General features: G+C 39.1%; 1 protein-coding gene across 1 annotated transcript in view; it reads right to left on the minus strand.

Annotated features, from left to right (window-relative positions):
* Positions 1-17851, minus strand: part of na (sodium leak channel non-selective protein na) — a 175986-nt gene that overhangs the window by 118721 nt on the left and 39414 nt on the right. The window contains exons 12-14 of the mRNA XM_071665125.1: positions 12956-13162; positions 5577-5779; positions 1604-1717 (exon numbers count right to left, since the gene is read on the minus strand). Of these exons, the coding sequence (XP_071521226.1) occupies positions 1604-1717; positions 5577-5779; positions 12956-13162 (524 nt within the window). The remainder of the gene's footprint in view (positions 1-1603; positions 1718-5576; positions 5780-12955; positions 13163-17851) is intronic.

Consider the following 17851-nt stretch of genomic DNA (forward strand, 5'->3'; position numbering starts at 1 on the left):
TGTACTTTAATTTTTCATATTCAGAACAGGGCTAATTTCCATGAAAGAGGCCTTGCATTACTCAGGGCTTTTTGCTAAATGCTCTTGCTGACCAAGGCTGCAACACTTACAGTTGCAGGAAAATGATTTCTTTGAAGAGAATATTTTTTTACCAAGGCTGTGTTTCCAATTACACTGCCTCGCTAAACTTTTCACTCACAATGTAGCCTTAAGCAAGCAGACTAAGATAACAACTGCTAGCTAATCAATAGACAGATGTATAGTTTTCTTCATACTTGATTGCCATTTTCCACATTAGCAGGGTAGCACCAGGAACAGATGAAGAAAGGCCGTCTGATTACACACACACACACACACACACACAGGTTGAGTATCCCTTATCTGAAATACCTGAGACCACAAGTGTTTTGGATTTTTTATCATATTGGATTCTGGAATATTTGCATATGCATAATGAGATATCTTGGGGATGGGACCCAAGTCTAAATGCAAAATCCATTTATGTTTCATATACATCTTCTACACATAGCCTGAAAGTAATTTATACAATATTATTAATAGTCTTGTGCATGAAACAAAGTTTGTGTAACACTGAACCATCAGAAAGCCAAGGTGTCACAACCTGAGGCACCCATGTGGACAATCTGGGGTTATTTGGCATTGCCTTCATTCATGACTGAATTCATATGCTACTGAAAAGCAATCATTTTCTTACACATATTCACACATAAGTACTTAACAATAAAAAAATATGAAATACCATTAATACAATGAGAAAATAATGTATCTAGGTGTGGAATTTTCCACTTGTAACATCGTGCTATTTCATGTGTGGTGGGGTGGCGACACGAATGGATGAAGGCAGCAAGTATGAATATGTCTCCCTGTTCTCCTTGTTCCCTCTACTTCTAACACATACATTCTCTTTGTCAACCTTTACTCACTCATTCTCTCCATACATCTAAAGCATTGCAACACAACTTTTTCAGCTCTCTCAACCAAACTCTTTACTACCACACATCTCTCTTACTCTCATTACTTAATCAAACCATGTCACATCACATATTGTCCTCAAACATTCCATTTCCAACACATCTACCCTCCTCTGCACAGCCTTATCTATAGCCCATGCCTAATATCCATATACTATTGTAGGGACTACTGTTCCTACAAACATACCTATTTTTGCCCTCCCAATCATTTCTCACTTACACTCCTTCTAGACAAATTATGCTTGGAAAAGAGGCTTATGAGAAGAGATACCAGGAGAGACTAAGTGCAGAATGACAAAAAGGTGAGTAAACAAGGCTAAGTAAGAGGGTTAGAAATGGGAGCTATTCAGGGAAGCAATGTTGGCATGTGGGAGAGAAATGGATGGCATACAAAAGGTGGGAGGTGGGTTTGTGAGAAAGAGTAGTTAGTTATGGGATGACAAAGATAATTTGCATGTGAAAGATAAATATACATTGAAAATAGCTAGTTTCCTGAAATAGTTCAAAAGAAAAATTGAATTCCATGTAATTTTTCATTTTCAATAAACTTAAGTTTGACACCAAGCAAAATACTTTAAAACATATCACAAAATGAACACCAAAATACTCACTTTTGGTCTAATCGAACATGCTTAGAAGTGACTGTTCCATGAGAATGAGTTCCTTTTCCTGGCAGTGGAATCTGGCCAGAATCTCCTAAGAGAAGTCTTTGATTGTTGGCATCACTGGAGTACAATAAACATATTTAGTTTTTCAGACTACAACAAAACTATCATTACAATGAAAGAAATTTACTAAGCTTATCTATTACAGTATTGAGCTAACTCAATCATTTTAGCCTCTTCCCAGAAGCAGGGTTGAGAAATAATCACTACTAAAAAATTTGTGGATAAGGACATGACCAATAATTGGTGGTTAAATCATTTTAAACTTCTGCCAAAGAATCATGCCTCATAATACAATTGATTTTGGCCACTATTGATAATTGGTGCATATTAAAATCTATATATATCCTCTACCATAAAATAAGTTTCATATGGTTTAACAGACAAGTAATAATGACATGATCAATATGAAATTAATGCACCATACAGCAGGCAAAATTCTATCTATCTCCTTAACTATCTCTGATGCCCATTCCCTTCAGAGACTCCCATCAAGGGGGTGGCCACAGAAAAAGAGTTTCCACTTATCCCTTTTCTTACATGCCTCCCTCACATACACCATTTCATGTATTCCTGCAATAATAATCTCTGCTATGCATTTGGCAGAGATAAGAATATCACCACATAAGAGACAGTAATTTACTGAATGAAAGTCAGGAGAGAATTTCTAAAAGTTATTCCACTTAGTTTTGTTGAGGTGCCAATATCTATGCTGAGAAGGAGCCACTGGAGGGGGAGGTGCCATTAAAATGATACACAATAGTAGGAGAGTGGTTACAGTGGTCAGGAATGTGGGTAAGGTGGGAGATAATTTGGTCTAGATCACTGAGTGAAAAACGTCGGGACTTCAATCCTCACACTAACCATTTGGGAGGTTCTTGGCTTGGTGGTGAGAGGATGCCATGGTCTCACAGCAAGAGTTTACACAGTTGTAGAAAGATATAAAGTTTGCAGAATTAGGAAAGCAACAGGAAAAACAAGAGGAAAGATGCAGTAGCTGGGAGGCAGACCTTGAGCCACATAACATCAAAGCTGGGGGACTGAATGTCCTCAATGCATACTACAGGTGTGTTGGAAGAAGCACAGACACAACCTTTGAACCAGAATTGTGAGTATAGATTCTATTAGAAACACAGGTATATCATGTTACGAAATTTACCATTGTTTTCAACTCAATAAAGGAATAAGTAATATATTTTTTCCATACAAGAAAATGAAGAGATCATATCAGCATATGATGATGATGATATAGTTTTCATAACTGAAAATTAAAGACTTTCAGGATACAATAAGTTGGTGGTCATATTGTATGATCAGTAGAAGTGCAGGTGAAGTGATAAACACTAGCAGAAACAGGGAGTGTAACATATGTAAAGAAGATTACCATCTAAAAGTGAATAATTCTAAATACTTGAGAGTAATATTTGGTAGTAGTTGATAGGCAGCCAATGATCAGGGAGGTATATTACAAATACTACCCAACTGGGTATCAGGAGGGTTAGTGATGGCTGCGAAGTGAGCTGGCACCTTAATGGTTGTCAGGTTGCAATCCTCTGACCTAAGCAGCTGTTTTTTCTTGCTACCTCAGTCACATGTGGACTACTGGCATTCTGTCCACAAAAATGCAATCTCTCCTTGACACACATAACACTATACAACACTTAAATCAAACAGCTCATTCTTCGTAACTCTTGATTTTTCCGATGGTGAGTGCTTTGCGCTAGCCCTGCCTTTTGGCAAAATGTTGGGAATAGTATATATAATTCGTAGGGAGGAACATTTAGGTAGAAACATTAGGAGGAAGTAGTAAGTATGAACATTAGATAGGAGCATTAGGGAGAAGACGTCAGTAGGAACATTAGGGAGAATACGTCAGTAGGAACATTAGGGAGAATCCTGTGCAAACACTGTGCTAGACTTGCCCTCTGCCAGTTGTCTGTTAAGGGTGAGGCACTAAAGGCTAAGAAGTGGCAACGGAGCTCACTAATTACGGAGACTATTGCCGTAGCCACCTCCTAGAGGGAGTTCCAGAAAGATAAAGGCATCAGAGATATAGGTAGATAGATAGATAGATAGACATATATAGACAGATATACAGATAGGTAAATAGAATATTTAGAGAAGAAAACCTACAGTATACGGAAATAAACAACAGAATTATCAAATACAATGCAAGGATCAGTACGCTGTACCCTATAGTGAAAGATACAAATGTACCATTGAAATGCAAAACCATAAAATACATCACTACACTGGGAGCAATTCAGAAGTTTGTTCACTTGCAACTAAGTTCACAGTTCCATGCTTCTAAAATAACAGTACTAGGCTAATCAGTGAAGTTACCAACAATGCAGTACTAGGCTAATCAGAAGTTAACAAGAATAAAGGACTAGACTAATCAAAGAAGTTACCAAAATTAGATATAAGAAACAAAAAGTTACCAAGAATAGATTGAGAAACTCTATGCTAATCTAATAAGTTACCAAGAATAGCTATATAAGATGAGAAACAAGATAACATGATTTGAATATTACATTTGCATTAGAAATATCTGAAAAGATTAAGCCAAGATGATACAGCCATGTACAAAGAATGGAGAATGAAAGAAATACCAAGATGCATTTGAAGAAGGACTGTGAAGAAAGATGTCCACCAGGACATCCTAGAATGACATGGATTGAGGGAATCAAGAGCTCCCATTAAAGAAGAGCAAAGACACTGGAGAAAGTTGAAGAAAACAGAAAGCATTAGGACAGAAACAAGTACAGGAAGACTGAATAGAAGGCCAACAAATCACAAACTTCAAGTCTACCTGGTGGCTGATGAGAAATGGTGAAAATAATACTACAATTACTATCAACCCAAGGGATATGGAAAAAGAATACTTACCACGTATTCCCTTCCTGTCATAGAAGGTGACTACATGGGACCAGGAAAAGGAGCTCGAAACCCCTTATCATATTTCAGTTTCTAAAAGTTGGAACTGAAGAAGCCAAGCAAAGAGCACTCATCCTCCTCAAAGGCTGAGGCTGGTGTGTCTGAATGTTTTTTAATGTGACCAAGATGAAAATAAAGGAGAGATAGGTAGTATCCTTGAAGAAAGGAAAATGGATGTTCCAGCTCTAAGGAAAACAAAGCTAAAGGATAAGGGGGAAGAATGGTTTGGGAATATCTCTGGAGTAGTCAGGGGTAGTGTTTGAGCAAAAGCTGAGGAACTGGTAGCACTCTGCTTGAGGAGTTGTGGGAACATGCAAAACAGTGCAGGGATGTAAGCCCCATACTGGTGTGGGTAAAAATGAAAGTAACTAATGAGAAGAAGGTGATCATCAGGGCTTATGCACCTGGCCATGAGATAAATGATAAAGGGAGGCATGTGTTTAGGTAGGAGCTGGGTGAGTGTGTCAGCAGTTTTGATGCACAAAATTGCATAGAGGTGATTTGTGATTTGAATGTGAAAGAGGGTAAAGATGCAGTGGGTGGCAACAGTATCAATATCCTAAAATTTCAAAGCAGCTGGATCATGGAAACTAAAGTTACAGCCACTATGCAAGAATTGGAGTGAGAAAGGTGAAGTGAGGATGGTGATGCCATGATGAAGAATAGGTGGTGAAGGAGCAATGGTGATGAAGGGAGGGTGAGTGATGGAGTGAGGGTGGTGTTGTAGTGAGGGTGGCAATGGAGCAAGAGTGGTGACACATACATATTCCATTGGGAATTGGATACCCACAGAACAGAATTTTCAAGAGAGGGACTATGGCAGTGGTTAGGAACAGAAATCCCCTTTCACTATAAAAACAACTGATGCTAAATTTGCTTATACCAGCCTTTTTCTAGAAATGCAACCCCAAGTGCAAATTAGGAAAACTAATAAAAGCCATGCAATATAATTATACTGATTGTCAAAAACTAATAAACTCACCAAATGATATTAGAGACACCAGTTTTTTTCTTCTCATAATCAGCATTACGAGGATGAGATAATGCAGTCAGAAGTTTTATTGGCCTTCGTTTGTGGTACGAAATTGTAGAATCTTCCAATCCATCTACACCATGAGCTTTTGTTAATCCATTTTCCTCCTCTTGTTCTTCTTCCAAATACTGCCTCATGAAGCTTTCTCGTACCTGAAAATCATTTTGAGATTGTCTTCTCTCCTCACATGATAAATAAACTGGAGCACCATACATTCACAGGAGATTGTATTTGAACTGTAAAAATTCATGCACAAACTTATGTGCTTTATGTGCAAACTGTCAACCAGCTACCTTTACTGTAACTGATGAGAATGTGAGAGTTTAACCACTTAATATACTGTATGATGTGCACTTGATCAAAGAAGGATCAAATTTCTGACCTTAGTGTGAGAGTCACAGTGATATGGTATGAAATGAAGCATGTTTCAAAATATACAAAAACCCATACAAGGCAGCAAACAAAGGTGGAAGCTAGGGGCTGGAAACCCTCACCTACCTGTATTTCTAACTTTCTGAAACTGGAAACAAGCCGAACAGAGCATGCTCCTTGAGGACTCAGGATAAGGTGTTTAAATGTGCATGTAGGTAATCAGGATTTTTCAGTGCCATCAAATGGCCTTTCAAACTTTTGCAAACTGCTGGCATTCATATCTCATGGGTTAGCTTGTTCCAACCATCAACCACCCTAACACACAACTAGTATTTTTCAACATCCTTTCTAAATCTTTGTCCATATTTTCAAAAGTGGTAGAGGATGTGTGGATAAGGAGTTTGCTTTGAAGAATATATGTGAGAAATACTTAAAGAAACAGATGGATTTGTATGTAGCATTAGTGGATCTGGAGAAGGCATATGACAGAGTTGATAGAGATGCTCTGTGGAAGGTATTATGAGTATATTGTGTTGGAGGTAAGTTCCTAGAAGCAGTGAAAATCTTTTATCAAGGATGTAAGGCATGTGTATGAGTAGGAAGAGAGGAGAGTGATTGGTTCCCAGTGAATGTCAGTTTGCAGCAGGGGTGGGTGATGTCTCCATGGTTTGTTTATGGATGGGGTTGTTAGGGAGGTGAATGCAAGAGTTTTGGAGATAAGGGCAAGTATGCAGTTTGTTGTGGATGAGAGGGCTTGGAAAGTGAGTCAGTTGTTGTTGTTCACTGATGATACAGCACTGGTGGCTGATTTGGGTGAGAAACTGCAGAAGTTGGTGACTGAGTTTAGTAAAGTGTGTGAAAGAAGAAAGTTGAGAGTAAATGTGAATAAGAGCAAGGTTATTAGGTTCAGTAGGGTTGAAGGACAAAGCAATTGGGAGGGAAGTTTGAATGGAGAAATACTGGAGGAAGTGAAGTGTTTTAGATATCTGGGAGTGGATATAGCAGCAAATGGAACCATGGAAGCAGAAGTGAGTCAAAAGGTGAGGGAGGGGGCGAAGGTTCTGGGAGCACTGAAGAATAAGTGGAAGGCGAGAATGTTATCTTGCTTTATTAATGTTATCTGCTTTATTGATGTCCACTTTTACAACATATTCAAACCAGCAAATTACATGATCACTTCTTCCAAATGGTGTATCATATATAATGTTCTCAATATCCATGCTAGTACGAGTGAAGATAAGGACTAGTTATGATGGTATATCAGTTCCTCACATCCTAGTATGCTCAGTGACATGCTAGTCAAGAAAGTTTCCTGTGTACACTAAAAACATGCATCTCCAATGACTCCCTATCACCATGAGAATCCACATTCCCCCAGTCTATCTCTTTATAATTGAAATCCCCCATCATCACTACTTTAACATGTCTTAAAAAGTGGGTGTTTCACTGCTTCATGTACCATCCTGACTGTTCCTTCATTGTTATCATTTACCATCCCAATTGTTCCTTCATTGTTATCATTTACCATCCTGAATGTTCCTTCATTTTTTTTTTTTTTGTGCTTTGTCGCTGTCTCCCAGGTTTGCGAGGCAGCGCAAGGAAACAGACGAAAGAAATGGCCCAACCCACCCCCATACACATGTATATACATACGTCCACGCACGCAAATATACATACCTACACAGCTTTCCATGGTTTACCCCAGACACTTCACATGCCTTGATTCAATCCACTGACAGCACGTCAACCCCGGTATACCATATCGCTCCAATTCACTCTATTCCTTGCCCTCCTTTCACCCTCCTGCATGTTCAGGCCCCGATCACACAAAATCTTTTTCACTCCATCTTTCCACCTACAATTTGGTCTCCCTCTTCTCCTCGTTCCCTCCACCTCCGACACATATATCCTCTTGGTCAATCTTTTCTCACTCATTCTCTCCATGTGCCCAAACCATTTCAAAATACCCTCTTCTGCTCTCTCAACCACACTCTTTTTATTTCCACACATCTCTCTTACCCTTACGTTACTTACTCGATCAAACCACCTCACACCACACATTGTCCTCAAACATCTCATTTCCAGCACATCCATCCTCCTGCGCACAACTCTATCCACAGCCCACGCCTCGCAACCATACAACATTGTTGGAACCACTATTCCTTCAAACATACCCATTTTTGCTTTCCGAGATAATGTTCTCGACTTCCACACATTCTTCAAGGCTCCCAGAATTTTCGCCCCCTCCCCCACCCTATGATCCACTTCCGCTTCCATGGTTCCATCCGCTGCCAGATCCACTCCCAGATATCTAAAACACTTCACTTCCTCCAGTTTTTCGCCATTCAAACTCACCTCCCAATTGACTTGACCCTCAACCCTACTGTACCTAATAACCTTGCTCTTATTCACATTTACTCTTAACTTTCTTCTTTCACACACTTTACCAAACTCAGTCACCAGCTTCTGCAGTTTCTCACATGAATCAGCCACCAGCGCTGTATCATCAGCTGTATCACTGTATATTTGTTCTCGTTTGTTAAAATTCTTTGGAAGACTGCATATTAATAACACTAATATTCTCTTCTTCTCTGCAGTTACTAGACCCATTATATGTTGTATGAATGGGCCATCTTCAGCGATTTTTTGAAATTCAGAATCTCTTTTATTAGGAGGGATAATCCTCCCCTACCTTTACATTTTCTTTCCTTTCTTGCAATCATGTACCCTTTAGGGCAAAACAGGTTAGAACTTAGATATTTGTTTGGTAAGCTTAGTTTCCATGACTCCAATAAAAGCAGGTGCATTTTCCCTTCCATGATCCCTGAATTCAAGTTCTGCCAATACCATCTTCTAACTCTCTTGCCCTCTATGCGGTTCAAGCAGGGTTGTTCCATTCTCTTGCCATCAGTGTCATCTCCATTTTTTGTCTTCTGACTATACTCTCTGCTTTTCTCCCTCCATTCCTAGATATATAACACTTCAAGAATATTTCACTGAACTCCACTGTGCCTTTAAGATTCTTTGCTTTCCTAAATGCTTCCTGTCTTGATGACTCAAAGTCAGATGTAATGACAACTGGTCGCCCCCTTACATCTTGATCATTACATCTTATCTTTCTCCTCTCCTTTACTGTGGCAGTCATTTCTGGCAGTCACATAGCCTCTAGCAATCATTCAATATGCATTTCCTGCTTTTTCCTTTCTTCCCTATCTATTGTGATCTTCTCCCAATCCAAAAATAATCAGTGCTTTGCATCTATCAACCTCCAACTTTACTAATCTTTCTATTCTTTAATACACATTTGTCATTTCCTGCATCAGCGAGATAAAGTCAAGAACATATGACTGAGCCTTAGAGGGAAAAATCCTTAATTGGGCCCTTTCTCTGTTTTTCTTTTGGTAAGTAAAACAGAAGGGGAGGATTTCCAGCCTCCAGCTCCCACCCCTTTTAGTCACCTTCTATGCCACGCAAGAATTATGTAGGCAGAATTCTTTCTTCACTATCTCCAGGGTACCATCCACTTTTCAACTAAATCTCTTAGTTTGGTAGCATCAACTTCAGTGCCTCCAACTTCCTTATAATTTCTATTTCTGGCTTGCAAGCACTGGTCCTGTATTCTCTGTACTTTTCCAAACCTTCCATCAGCTAGCTCTGATTACTTCATCTTTCACAGTGTATATCATTCTTTCTGCATCTTTGTTCAAATTCTTGTAATTCCCTAACTGTAATATATGGGGAGGGAGTTTTACACTCATGAAGCCCCATCTGTTTATGTCACCCTGGATTTATATTCCTCTCCCTCACTCTTAACACTCTGTTGCTCTGCCTCCCTGAATTCTACTTTCACCTGTGTGTGTGTGTGTGTGTGTGGGTGTCCTTTTTCTTCCTGAACCACTTTCAAGATCTTTCAATTGATTTCAGTGTACATTTAGTCCTTTCCTCTACCTGAAAGGCTCCGGGCAATGCTCCTGTAAAACCTAGATACTGTTAATAATCTTTTCTTCTGACTGTCTAGCTGATAGTACATCTAGGAAGACACATCCAACTTTGCCTTCTTTTTAATGGCTTCATCTTCTTTCCTTTGATCTGGTATCTCTTAAAGCCCCCTCCCCAAAACTGTATCTATGCCCCTCTCTAGTCCTGAGACTCCCTTAATAGTTCTTGAAATGCTTCCCAGTTGTGTTATCTTCTGATCTTGCTCCTTCACAAGTTTCCAGTTCCCAAACCTTTGCTCTGAGGTGTTTTTGTCTACCTTTTTTACACTTTTATCTTTAGTCTTCTTTCTCCAAATCTTGGTTTGACTTACAGATTTTAGTACATTCGTCAAATCAAATCCATACTTTTCATTTCTAGTCTAGGCAGCGCTAGAGGTCTTAAATTATCCCCTAAAGTAATACTAGTAGCAGTACTGAAGCTTGCTAGAGTACATTATCCAATAACCTATGGAGAATTTAAGTTGTTTAATTGCCAGAGTTGCCTTTTGAGTACATCAAAAATACAAAAAATTGACTTCCTTATGGCAAGCTGCAGTTTCATTCACTAACTTGCTGCACATGTTCACTTCACAGAATCATCAATTCACTCCCTTTCAAACTGGTCTCTTTAAAAGAAGACAAATAAAAGAAAGAAAATATCTTGATTCACTCCAGTTGGCAACACTGCATTCGATTTGAAGCTGGGAAGCTTCCACTCCCAATCTCAATGTAAACCCACCAAATTTGGCATTCTAAGACTGAATATCTAATGCATATATGACTCTGGGACATCTTATACTCTACTTCCCTGACTTGCACATAATAGGTTTCATGAGTTATAGATCCTCCAGAATCTTGAAAGAAAGGGGAATCACTGTTTAAACTTTCTAACTCCACTGTGTGAATAGGGGAGGGTAGGATAATTACCTATTTGTAATTCCCTATTTCTACTGCACAGGGAGGGAGTTTTGCAACCATGGGGTTTCATCTCTTGAACACTCTACTATCAAACAATCCCTTGAATTTATTTATACTGTCTCTATTAACTATGTTCTCAGTCAATTTGTTCCAATCATCTATCACTGTTATACAATAAAAGTATTTCTTTACATATCTATCTGCAAATTTCTTAATTTCATACTAAGTCCTATGGTTGCCCTGTCCTTACATCTGTCAAAGAACTGTCCACTGCCAACTTTGTTGATCTCTTTTAAAAATCAAAGGTTGTAATAAGGTCACCCCCTCAGTCTGCACTCTTCCTAGGTGGTTAAATCTTAAGCCTCCAACCTTTCCCTATAGCTTAGCTCTCTTAATTCTGGTGCCATCTTTGCTGAACCCCCCTAGACCTTTTTTCTGAGTCCTTTGCACCTCTTTGGGTGTAGTAAACAAACTTGAGAAATTTATTCTAGTTTTGGCCTTCTGTAAGATATAAATAGATGGCAAAATATTTCCTTTCATCCATATACTGGAAAGCTTTTCTGATATATGGCAGCAGACAGTTTGTCTCCTTAACAAGTCTCCTAATATGGGACTCAGCGACAAGGTAGGGTCAATGTCTACTCCTAAGTACTTTGGAGTCTGTCTAGGTCCCCTTGTAAATCAATGCAATCTTCCTCACTTTTCATTTCTCTCACGACCTTTGCATCATCTGCAAACACATCAAGGTAGGATTCATTACTATGTATAAAAAAAGTTTAATGGTCACAGAACTAAACACTACAGCACTCCAGTAGTCTCCTGAGCCTCTTTGGAAAAAGCTCCTCAGACATGTGCTCTTTGTTCCCTCCCACTGGAGTGATCTATTCATTGTAAGCGTTTATCCTTATTCCTGCTGGGTGATCCAGCTTCTTAATCTCCCTCCTAAGTGATGCAATGTCAAATGCCTTCTGGCTGATGCACCCTCCTAAGTGGTACAATGTCAAATGCCTTCTGGCTGATGCATAGAATTGAAGACTATGCACGATGAGGTGGGACTGTCAATGAAGGATTTTTGTTTCAGTTTGAAGGTGCTGAGTACTTGAAGATGCTAAGCAGCTAGGTGTTGTTTTGAGTGTATTATTTTGTGTGCTTTCCAGGTCTGTTATATCTGCTTTTTAGAGGGTGGAGGACCAGGAAGGTGAAGCAAAGTTTAAACTTGAGCACATTATATTGTTTTTACAGGATGGAGAGGGATTTTTTTTTTTTTTTTGTCCATGTCTGAGGCTAGTTAAGTGTTCTGATGGCATTTAGTTAGTGTGATGCCTTTGTATAATCATTATCTAGAGATATGAAGTTCTCTTTTCACCGCCAGAATGGGAGCTTGGCAGATGCAGAAATAATTTCTTTCCTTGCTTTCCCCAATTCCCTCGCTCTTAGTTTGGATGCCAGTATCTCTCATTTAAAGTAACAACTGTGCAGGCACCAGCTAGTTTCCCAACAATAGGGAGGTGGGTGGCTGTAGAATGTAGAGCAAGGTACACAATGATGCATGGCCACACACAAACACACACACGAGATAGGTATCTTGACATAATAGGAAGTGTTCCCAAGGATGAAACCATCCTAAGCATGGCAAACTCTCACAACATGTGTGACTCTCCCTTTCTGAGTGAAAAAGTCTTTCACCTTTCATTACATTTTTTCTCCTCAACTCCATTTTTCAAAACTCAATTTCATAATGCTGTTTCACTCTTTCCTACAGTGCCACAAATCATTAAGATAGCCCAATCAATTCACTCTTTCAAGGCACCCACACTGCTCCAACCTCACCTGGTACTGTTTTATCAGTATCTCTCAGCCCTCCATGAACTTTTACAGAAAATTGAGTTTAACACTCTCCTTCTTTTCCTTCTCTACTTTTATCCATCTCATTCTATTCATAGAAGTTTTCAGTCCCTGATCACCAAAAATACAAAGATAACTCATTTATCACTATCACACAACCTACACTCATCGCTGTCAGGGACTGTACATCCTACACACTGCATATCTATATCATACCTTAGGGAGGGAGAAATCTGATGGCACTTTGTGAAGCTTGGCCATTGTAGGACGATCTGGAAATTTTTCAAAAACACGTAGACGAAGAGGTAATGTTTCCTGTATACCTGCACTCTGCTCTCTTGCCTTCATTTGCTTAAGCTTTTTAAAGTCCTCATCAAGTTCTAGGTTGTCTAGAATGACAGCTACAAACAAGCTCAACACAATCTGTTAAAGAAGATTTAGTAATCAATAAAAATAATCTTAATAAAAATAATCAACTATTCCACCATTAAATGATAAACTGATTATCCACACAATAAATAAGTTATATATGTCAATGAAGAACATTCTCATCTATTCATCAATCAGTATGTAACTACCAAATAGGGATGCTTATCATCACTATCCAATGAAAATATTTTTCTGAATATACAGCAGAGAAATGGATAAAAAATATTCAAAACATTTTTCAAGTGCTGACAATCTTCAAAGTCAAAAACTCTCCAGTACTGCTTATAACATTTGTTGAAGACACAGGTGCAACATTTTGGTTATCACAAAGATAGTGCAAATACCATTAACTTGCACTCAACGAAAAAAATGCGTGAAAATAATGAGGGGTTGCTTCTGCAAGAACACTCATACCTTTCTTTACTTTTCTCTTTTTAAAGACACCAAATTGAGAGTGAGATGGTAATTCTGTGAAGTGAATAAGGGCAGCAAGTTAGTGAAAACTGCAGCTTGCCAAAAGAGAGTAACATTTAATTTCTAATGTAATCAAATGGCAACACACACCCTCCTCCACATTTTTTCATGTCCAGGGTTTTGATGCTTTAATCTCAAGTCCTCTCTTCACCAATCTTGTTTTGATGGCTGGTTTTTGTACATTCCTATAACTAAATCCATACTATTGATTTCTGGTTCAAGCAGTACTTGAGGTCTTAAATCATCCCCTAAAGTAATTCTAGAAGCAGTTATAGAAGACTACAAGAATAAATTATCCAACATCCTGAGGGGAACTTAGATATCCAACTGCCAAGGTTTTGCCATTTGGTTATATTAGAAATAAAAATTTCACTCCCCTTTGGCAAGCTGCACTTTCATACACCAACTTAATGCACTTGTTCAATTCACAGTGTCAACCACTCACTCTCTTACAAACTGGTCTCTTTATAACGAAACAGAAAGAAAGAAAAGATCTTATTCACTTGAGCTGGCAATGCTCCTCAATTTGATTTGAACCTGGGATGTTTCTACTCCCAATCCCCATTATACTCACAAAATTTAACACTCTGAAACTATCATCTAATGCATATACTACTCTGGGGACCCTCTGCACTCTATTCCCACTCCTTAATTGTACATAATAGGCTTCATGAGCTACTGATCCTTAAAAATCTTGAAATAAAGGGGGATCAACTGCCAGGACCTTTTTCTACACCTACTGTGTAAAAATGTATGATGGTCAAGAGATAGGGCTCTACAAATGTAAGACTTCCTCCCTGTACAGCACAAATAAATAATTAAACACAAGAGGGCCTAAACAAACTCCCAAGTTGGTCTGATACATGGTTAAAGAAATTCAGCCTAGGCAAATATAAAGTAATGAGGACGAGACAAAGTGATAGAAGTTCTCAATATACTTATTATTTACCATGAAATACGCTTCAGGATTTTATATGTAAGAGAGAAATGGGAGTCAAGACTGTCTTTAACTGTTGTTATAGTTCCACATTAGGAGAATAATGAATGATACAATCTGTATTCTGGCAAATATCAAAACAGCTTTAAGGGATATGGATACAGAAACATTTAGCAAGCTGTTCATTTCATACATATACAAGGCCAAAACTAAAAAACATTTTTCATTTTGGTCACTGCATTTAAAGAAACACACAGAGCTAGTAGAAAAGTCAAGCGGAGGGCAACAAAGATGGTACCGGATTAAGGAAAGCAAAGTTACAGGAAAAGGTTAAAGATCTTATAGTTGCCCATCTTGGATGAGAGAAGACTGAGGGGTGATCAGATCATACCCTAAATATCTTAAAACAGACTGATGCTTGGACAGTGAAAGGTTCTTTGAAAGATTTAAGGACAGAGCAACAAGAGGACATAACATAAATGAAACAAGAATATCTTTAAAAAATATGTGAAGAAGTACTCTTTAAGGTATAAGAGTAATGGATGAATGGAACAGACTGGCTGAGGACATGGTAAATGTAGACAACATACATAAATTTGATAAGCTGTACGACAATTAAGAATGCAAATGAGATGGGGCCCCATGAGAGTAAAATTTCCTCCCCACACAATAGAGATAGGTATATTTTTCTCATACTTGATTGCCATTTCCCATGTTAGCAAGGCAGTGCCAAGAACAAATGAAGAAAGACTGCATCTGCTCACTTCCATTCTCTACCTGTTATGTGCAATGCACTGAAACCAAAGCTCCCTATACAGAATCAGGCCTTACAGAAAATTCACTTCTTCATCCCACTGCTCACTACCCTTTCTAATCTGCCTGCCTCCCATCCTACACATGCCAGCAATGTGACCCTATATATCTCCCATTCCTCATCTGTTCCCTTTGCTTTGCCTACTCTCACCATCTACCATTCTGCATTCAATCGCCCCTGGTATCTCTTCACACAAGTCTACTTTCCAAGCTCACTTATTTTCGCCACTCCTCTTACCCATAATGCTTCCTAATTTCCAAAAACATCAACAAATCTTCACCCTTGCCTAGAAGATAGTGATTAGATATCCCACCACCTGCCCTTCTCAGCACATTCACATCCAAAAGTCTCACTTTTACATGCCTTTCACATCCAAAAGTCTCCCTTTTACATGCCTTTCACATCCAAAAGTCTCCCTTTTACATGCCTTTCACATCCAAAAGTCTCCCTCTTACATGCCTATCAATAAGTATGTAATCCTATAATAACTACAGAACACCTTTTCTATTCACATAAGTTTATTTGTGTATGTCCCTCCTTAAACCAGGTATTCCCCGTCCAAACTTCTTTTTCAAAACACGCTTCCACAAGTTGTTCACCATTTCCATTCACTCTACTGAATACTCCATGCCCCCACTTATACCCTCAACTGCCACATTGCTCATGTTCGCATTCAAATCACCCATCACTGATACCTGATCTCTTGCATCAAAACTGCTGACACACTCACTCAGCTGCTCCCAAAACATTTGCCTTTAATGATATTTCTTCTCATGGCCAGGTGAATAAGCACTAATAATCATCCATCTCTCATCATGCACTTTCATTCTACTCACACCAGTTTAGAGCTCACTTCCTTGCATCTTATACCTTTTCACACACTCCCACATATCCAGCTTTAATAGTAATGTTACCCCTTCCTTACCCCTTGTCCTCTCAGCAACCTCTAACTTTAATCTTCAGACATTTACAAAACCTTCTACCCCTTTACCCTTTAACTTAAAGCCAGACTGTCCAGGTTTCATTCTTATACATCTAAGCCTGAACTTTTGAGGAGGATGAGCACTTCCTGCCTGGTTTCTTCTACTGTCTCATCTTCCATCTTTTATAATTTTAAATCCAACCTCATGTTCATGCCCCCTTTAGTCGCTTCATACAACATGCAGGGAATATGGAGGCAAAATTCTTTCTCCCTCCTTTACCCCCAGGATAGAGCATTTCTACACACATCCCCATGGGAAATGATCAAGTATAACTGCAGAAGTGTGTGTGTCTGAGTTTGGAAAAGTGTGTGAAAGGTAAAAGTTGAGAGCAGATGTGAATAAGAGCTAGGTTATTAGGTTCAGCAGGGTTGAGGCACAAGTTGGATGGGTTGTAAAAATTTGGAGGAAGTGAAATGTTTTAGATATCTGAGAGTGGGCTTGGCAGCCAATGGAACCTTGAAAGCGGAAGTGAGTCAAAGGTTGGGGGAGGAGGGCGAAGGTTCTGGGAGCGACAAAGAATGTTTGGAAAGAGAGAACGTTATCTCGGACAGCAGATATGGGTATGTTTGAAGGAACAGTAGTTCCAACAACATTATATGGTTGCGAGACATGGGCTATAGATACGGTTGTACAGAGGAGGGTGGATGTGTTGAACATAAAATGTTCGAGGACAATATGTGGTGTGAGGTGGTTTGATCGAGTAAGTAATGAAAGGATAAGAGAGATGTGTGGTAAAAATAACAAATCGTGGTTGAGAGAGGAGAAGAGGGTGTGTTGAAATGGTCTGGTCACATGGAGAGAATGAGTGAGGAAAGATTGACAAAGAGGATATATGTGTCAGAGGTGGGGGGAAGAAGGAGAAGTGGAAGACCAAACTGGAGGTGGAAGGATGGAGTGCAAAACATTTTGTGTGATCAGGGCCTGAACATACAGGAGGATAAAAGGCATGCAAGGAATAGAGTGAATTGGAATGATGTGGTATACTGAGGGGTCAACGTGCTGTCAATAGATTGAACCAGGGCATGTGAAGCACCTGGGGTGAACCATAGAAAGTTTTATGGGACCTGGATGTGGCAAGAGAGCTGTGGTTTTAGTGCATTACACATGACAGCTAGAGACTGAGTGTGAACAAAAGTGGCCTTTTTTTGTCTTTTCCAAGCATTACCTCTCATGCGCGTGTGTGTGTGTGTGTGTGTGTGTGTGTGTGTGTGTGTGTGTGTGTGTGTGTGTGTGTGGCGGAGTGGCAATGATAATGGATGAAGGCAGCAAGTGTGAATATGTACATGTGTATATATGTATATGTCTGTGCATGTTTATGTATGTATACGTTGAAATATATAGGTATGTATATGTGCTGTGTGGACATTTATGTCTATAAATGTGTATGTGGGTGGGTTGGGCCATTCTTTTGTCTGTTTCCTTGTGCTGCGTTGCTAACATGGGAGACGGCAATTAAATATAATGAATAAATAAAT

Source organism: Panulirus ornatus, chromosome 9 (assembly GCF_036320965.1).
Source record: "Panulirus ornatus isolate Po-2019 chromosome 9, ASM3632096v1, whole genome shotgun sequence".
NCBI lineage: Eukaryota > Metazoa > Arthropoda > Malacostraca > Decapoda > Palinuridae > Panulirus > Panulirus ornatus.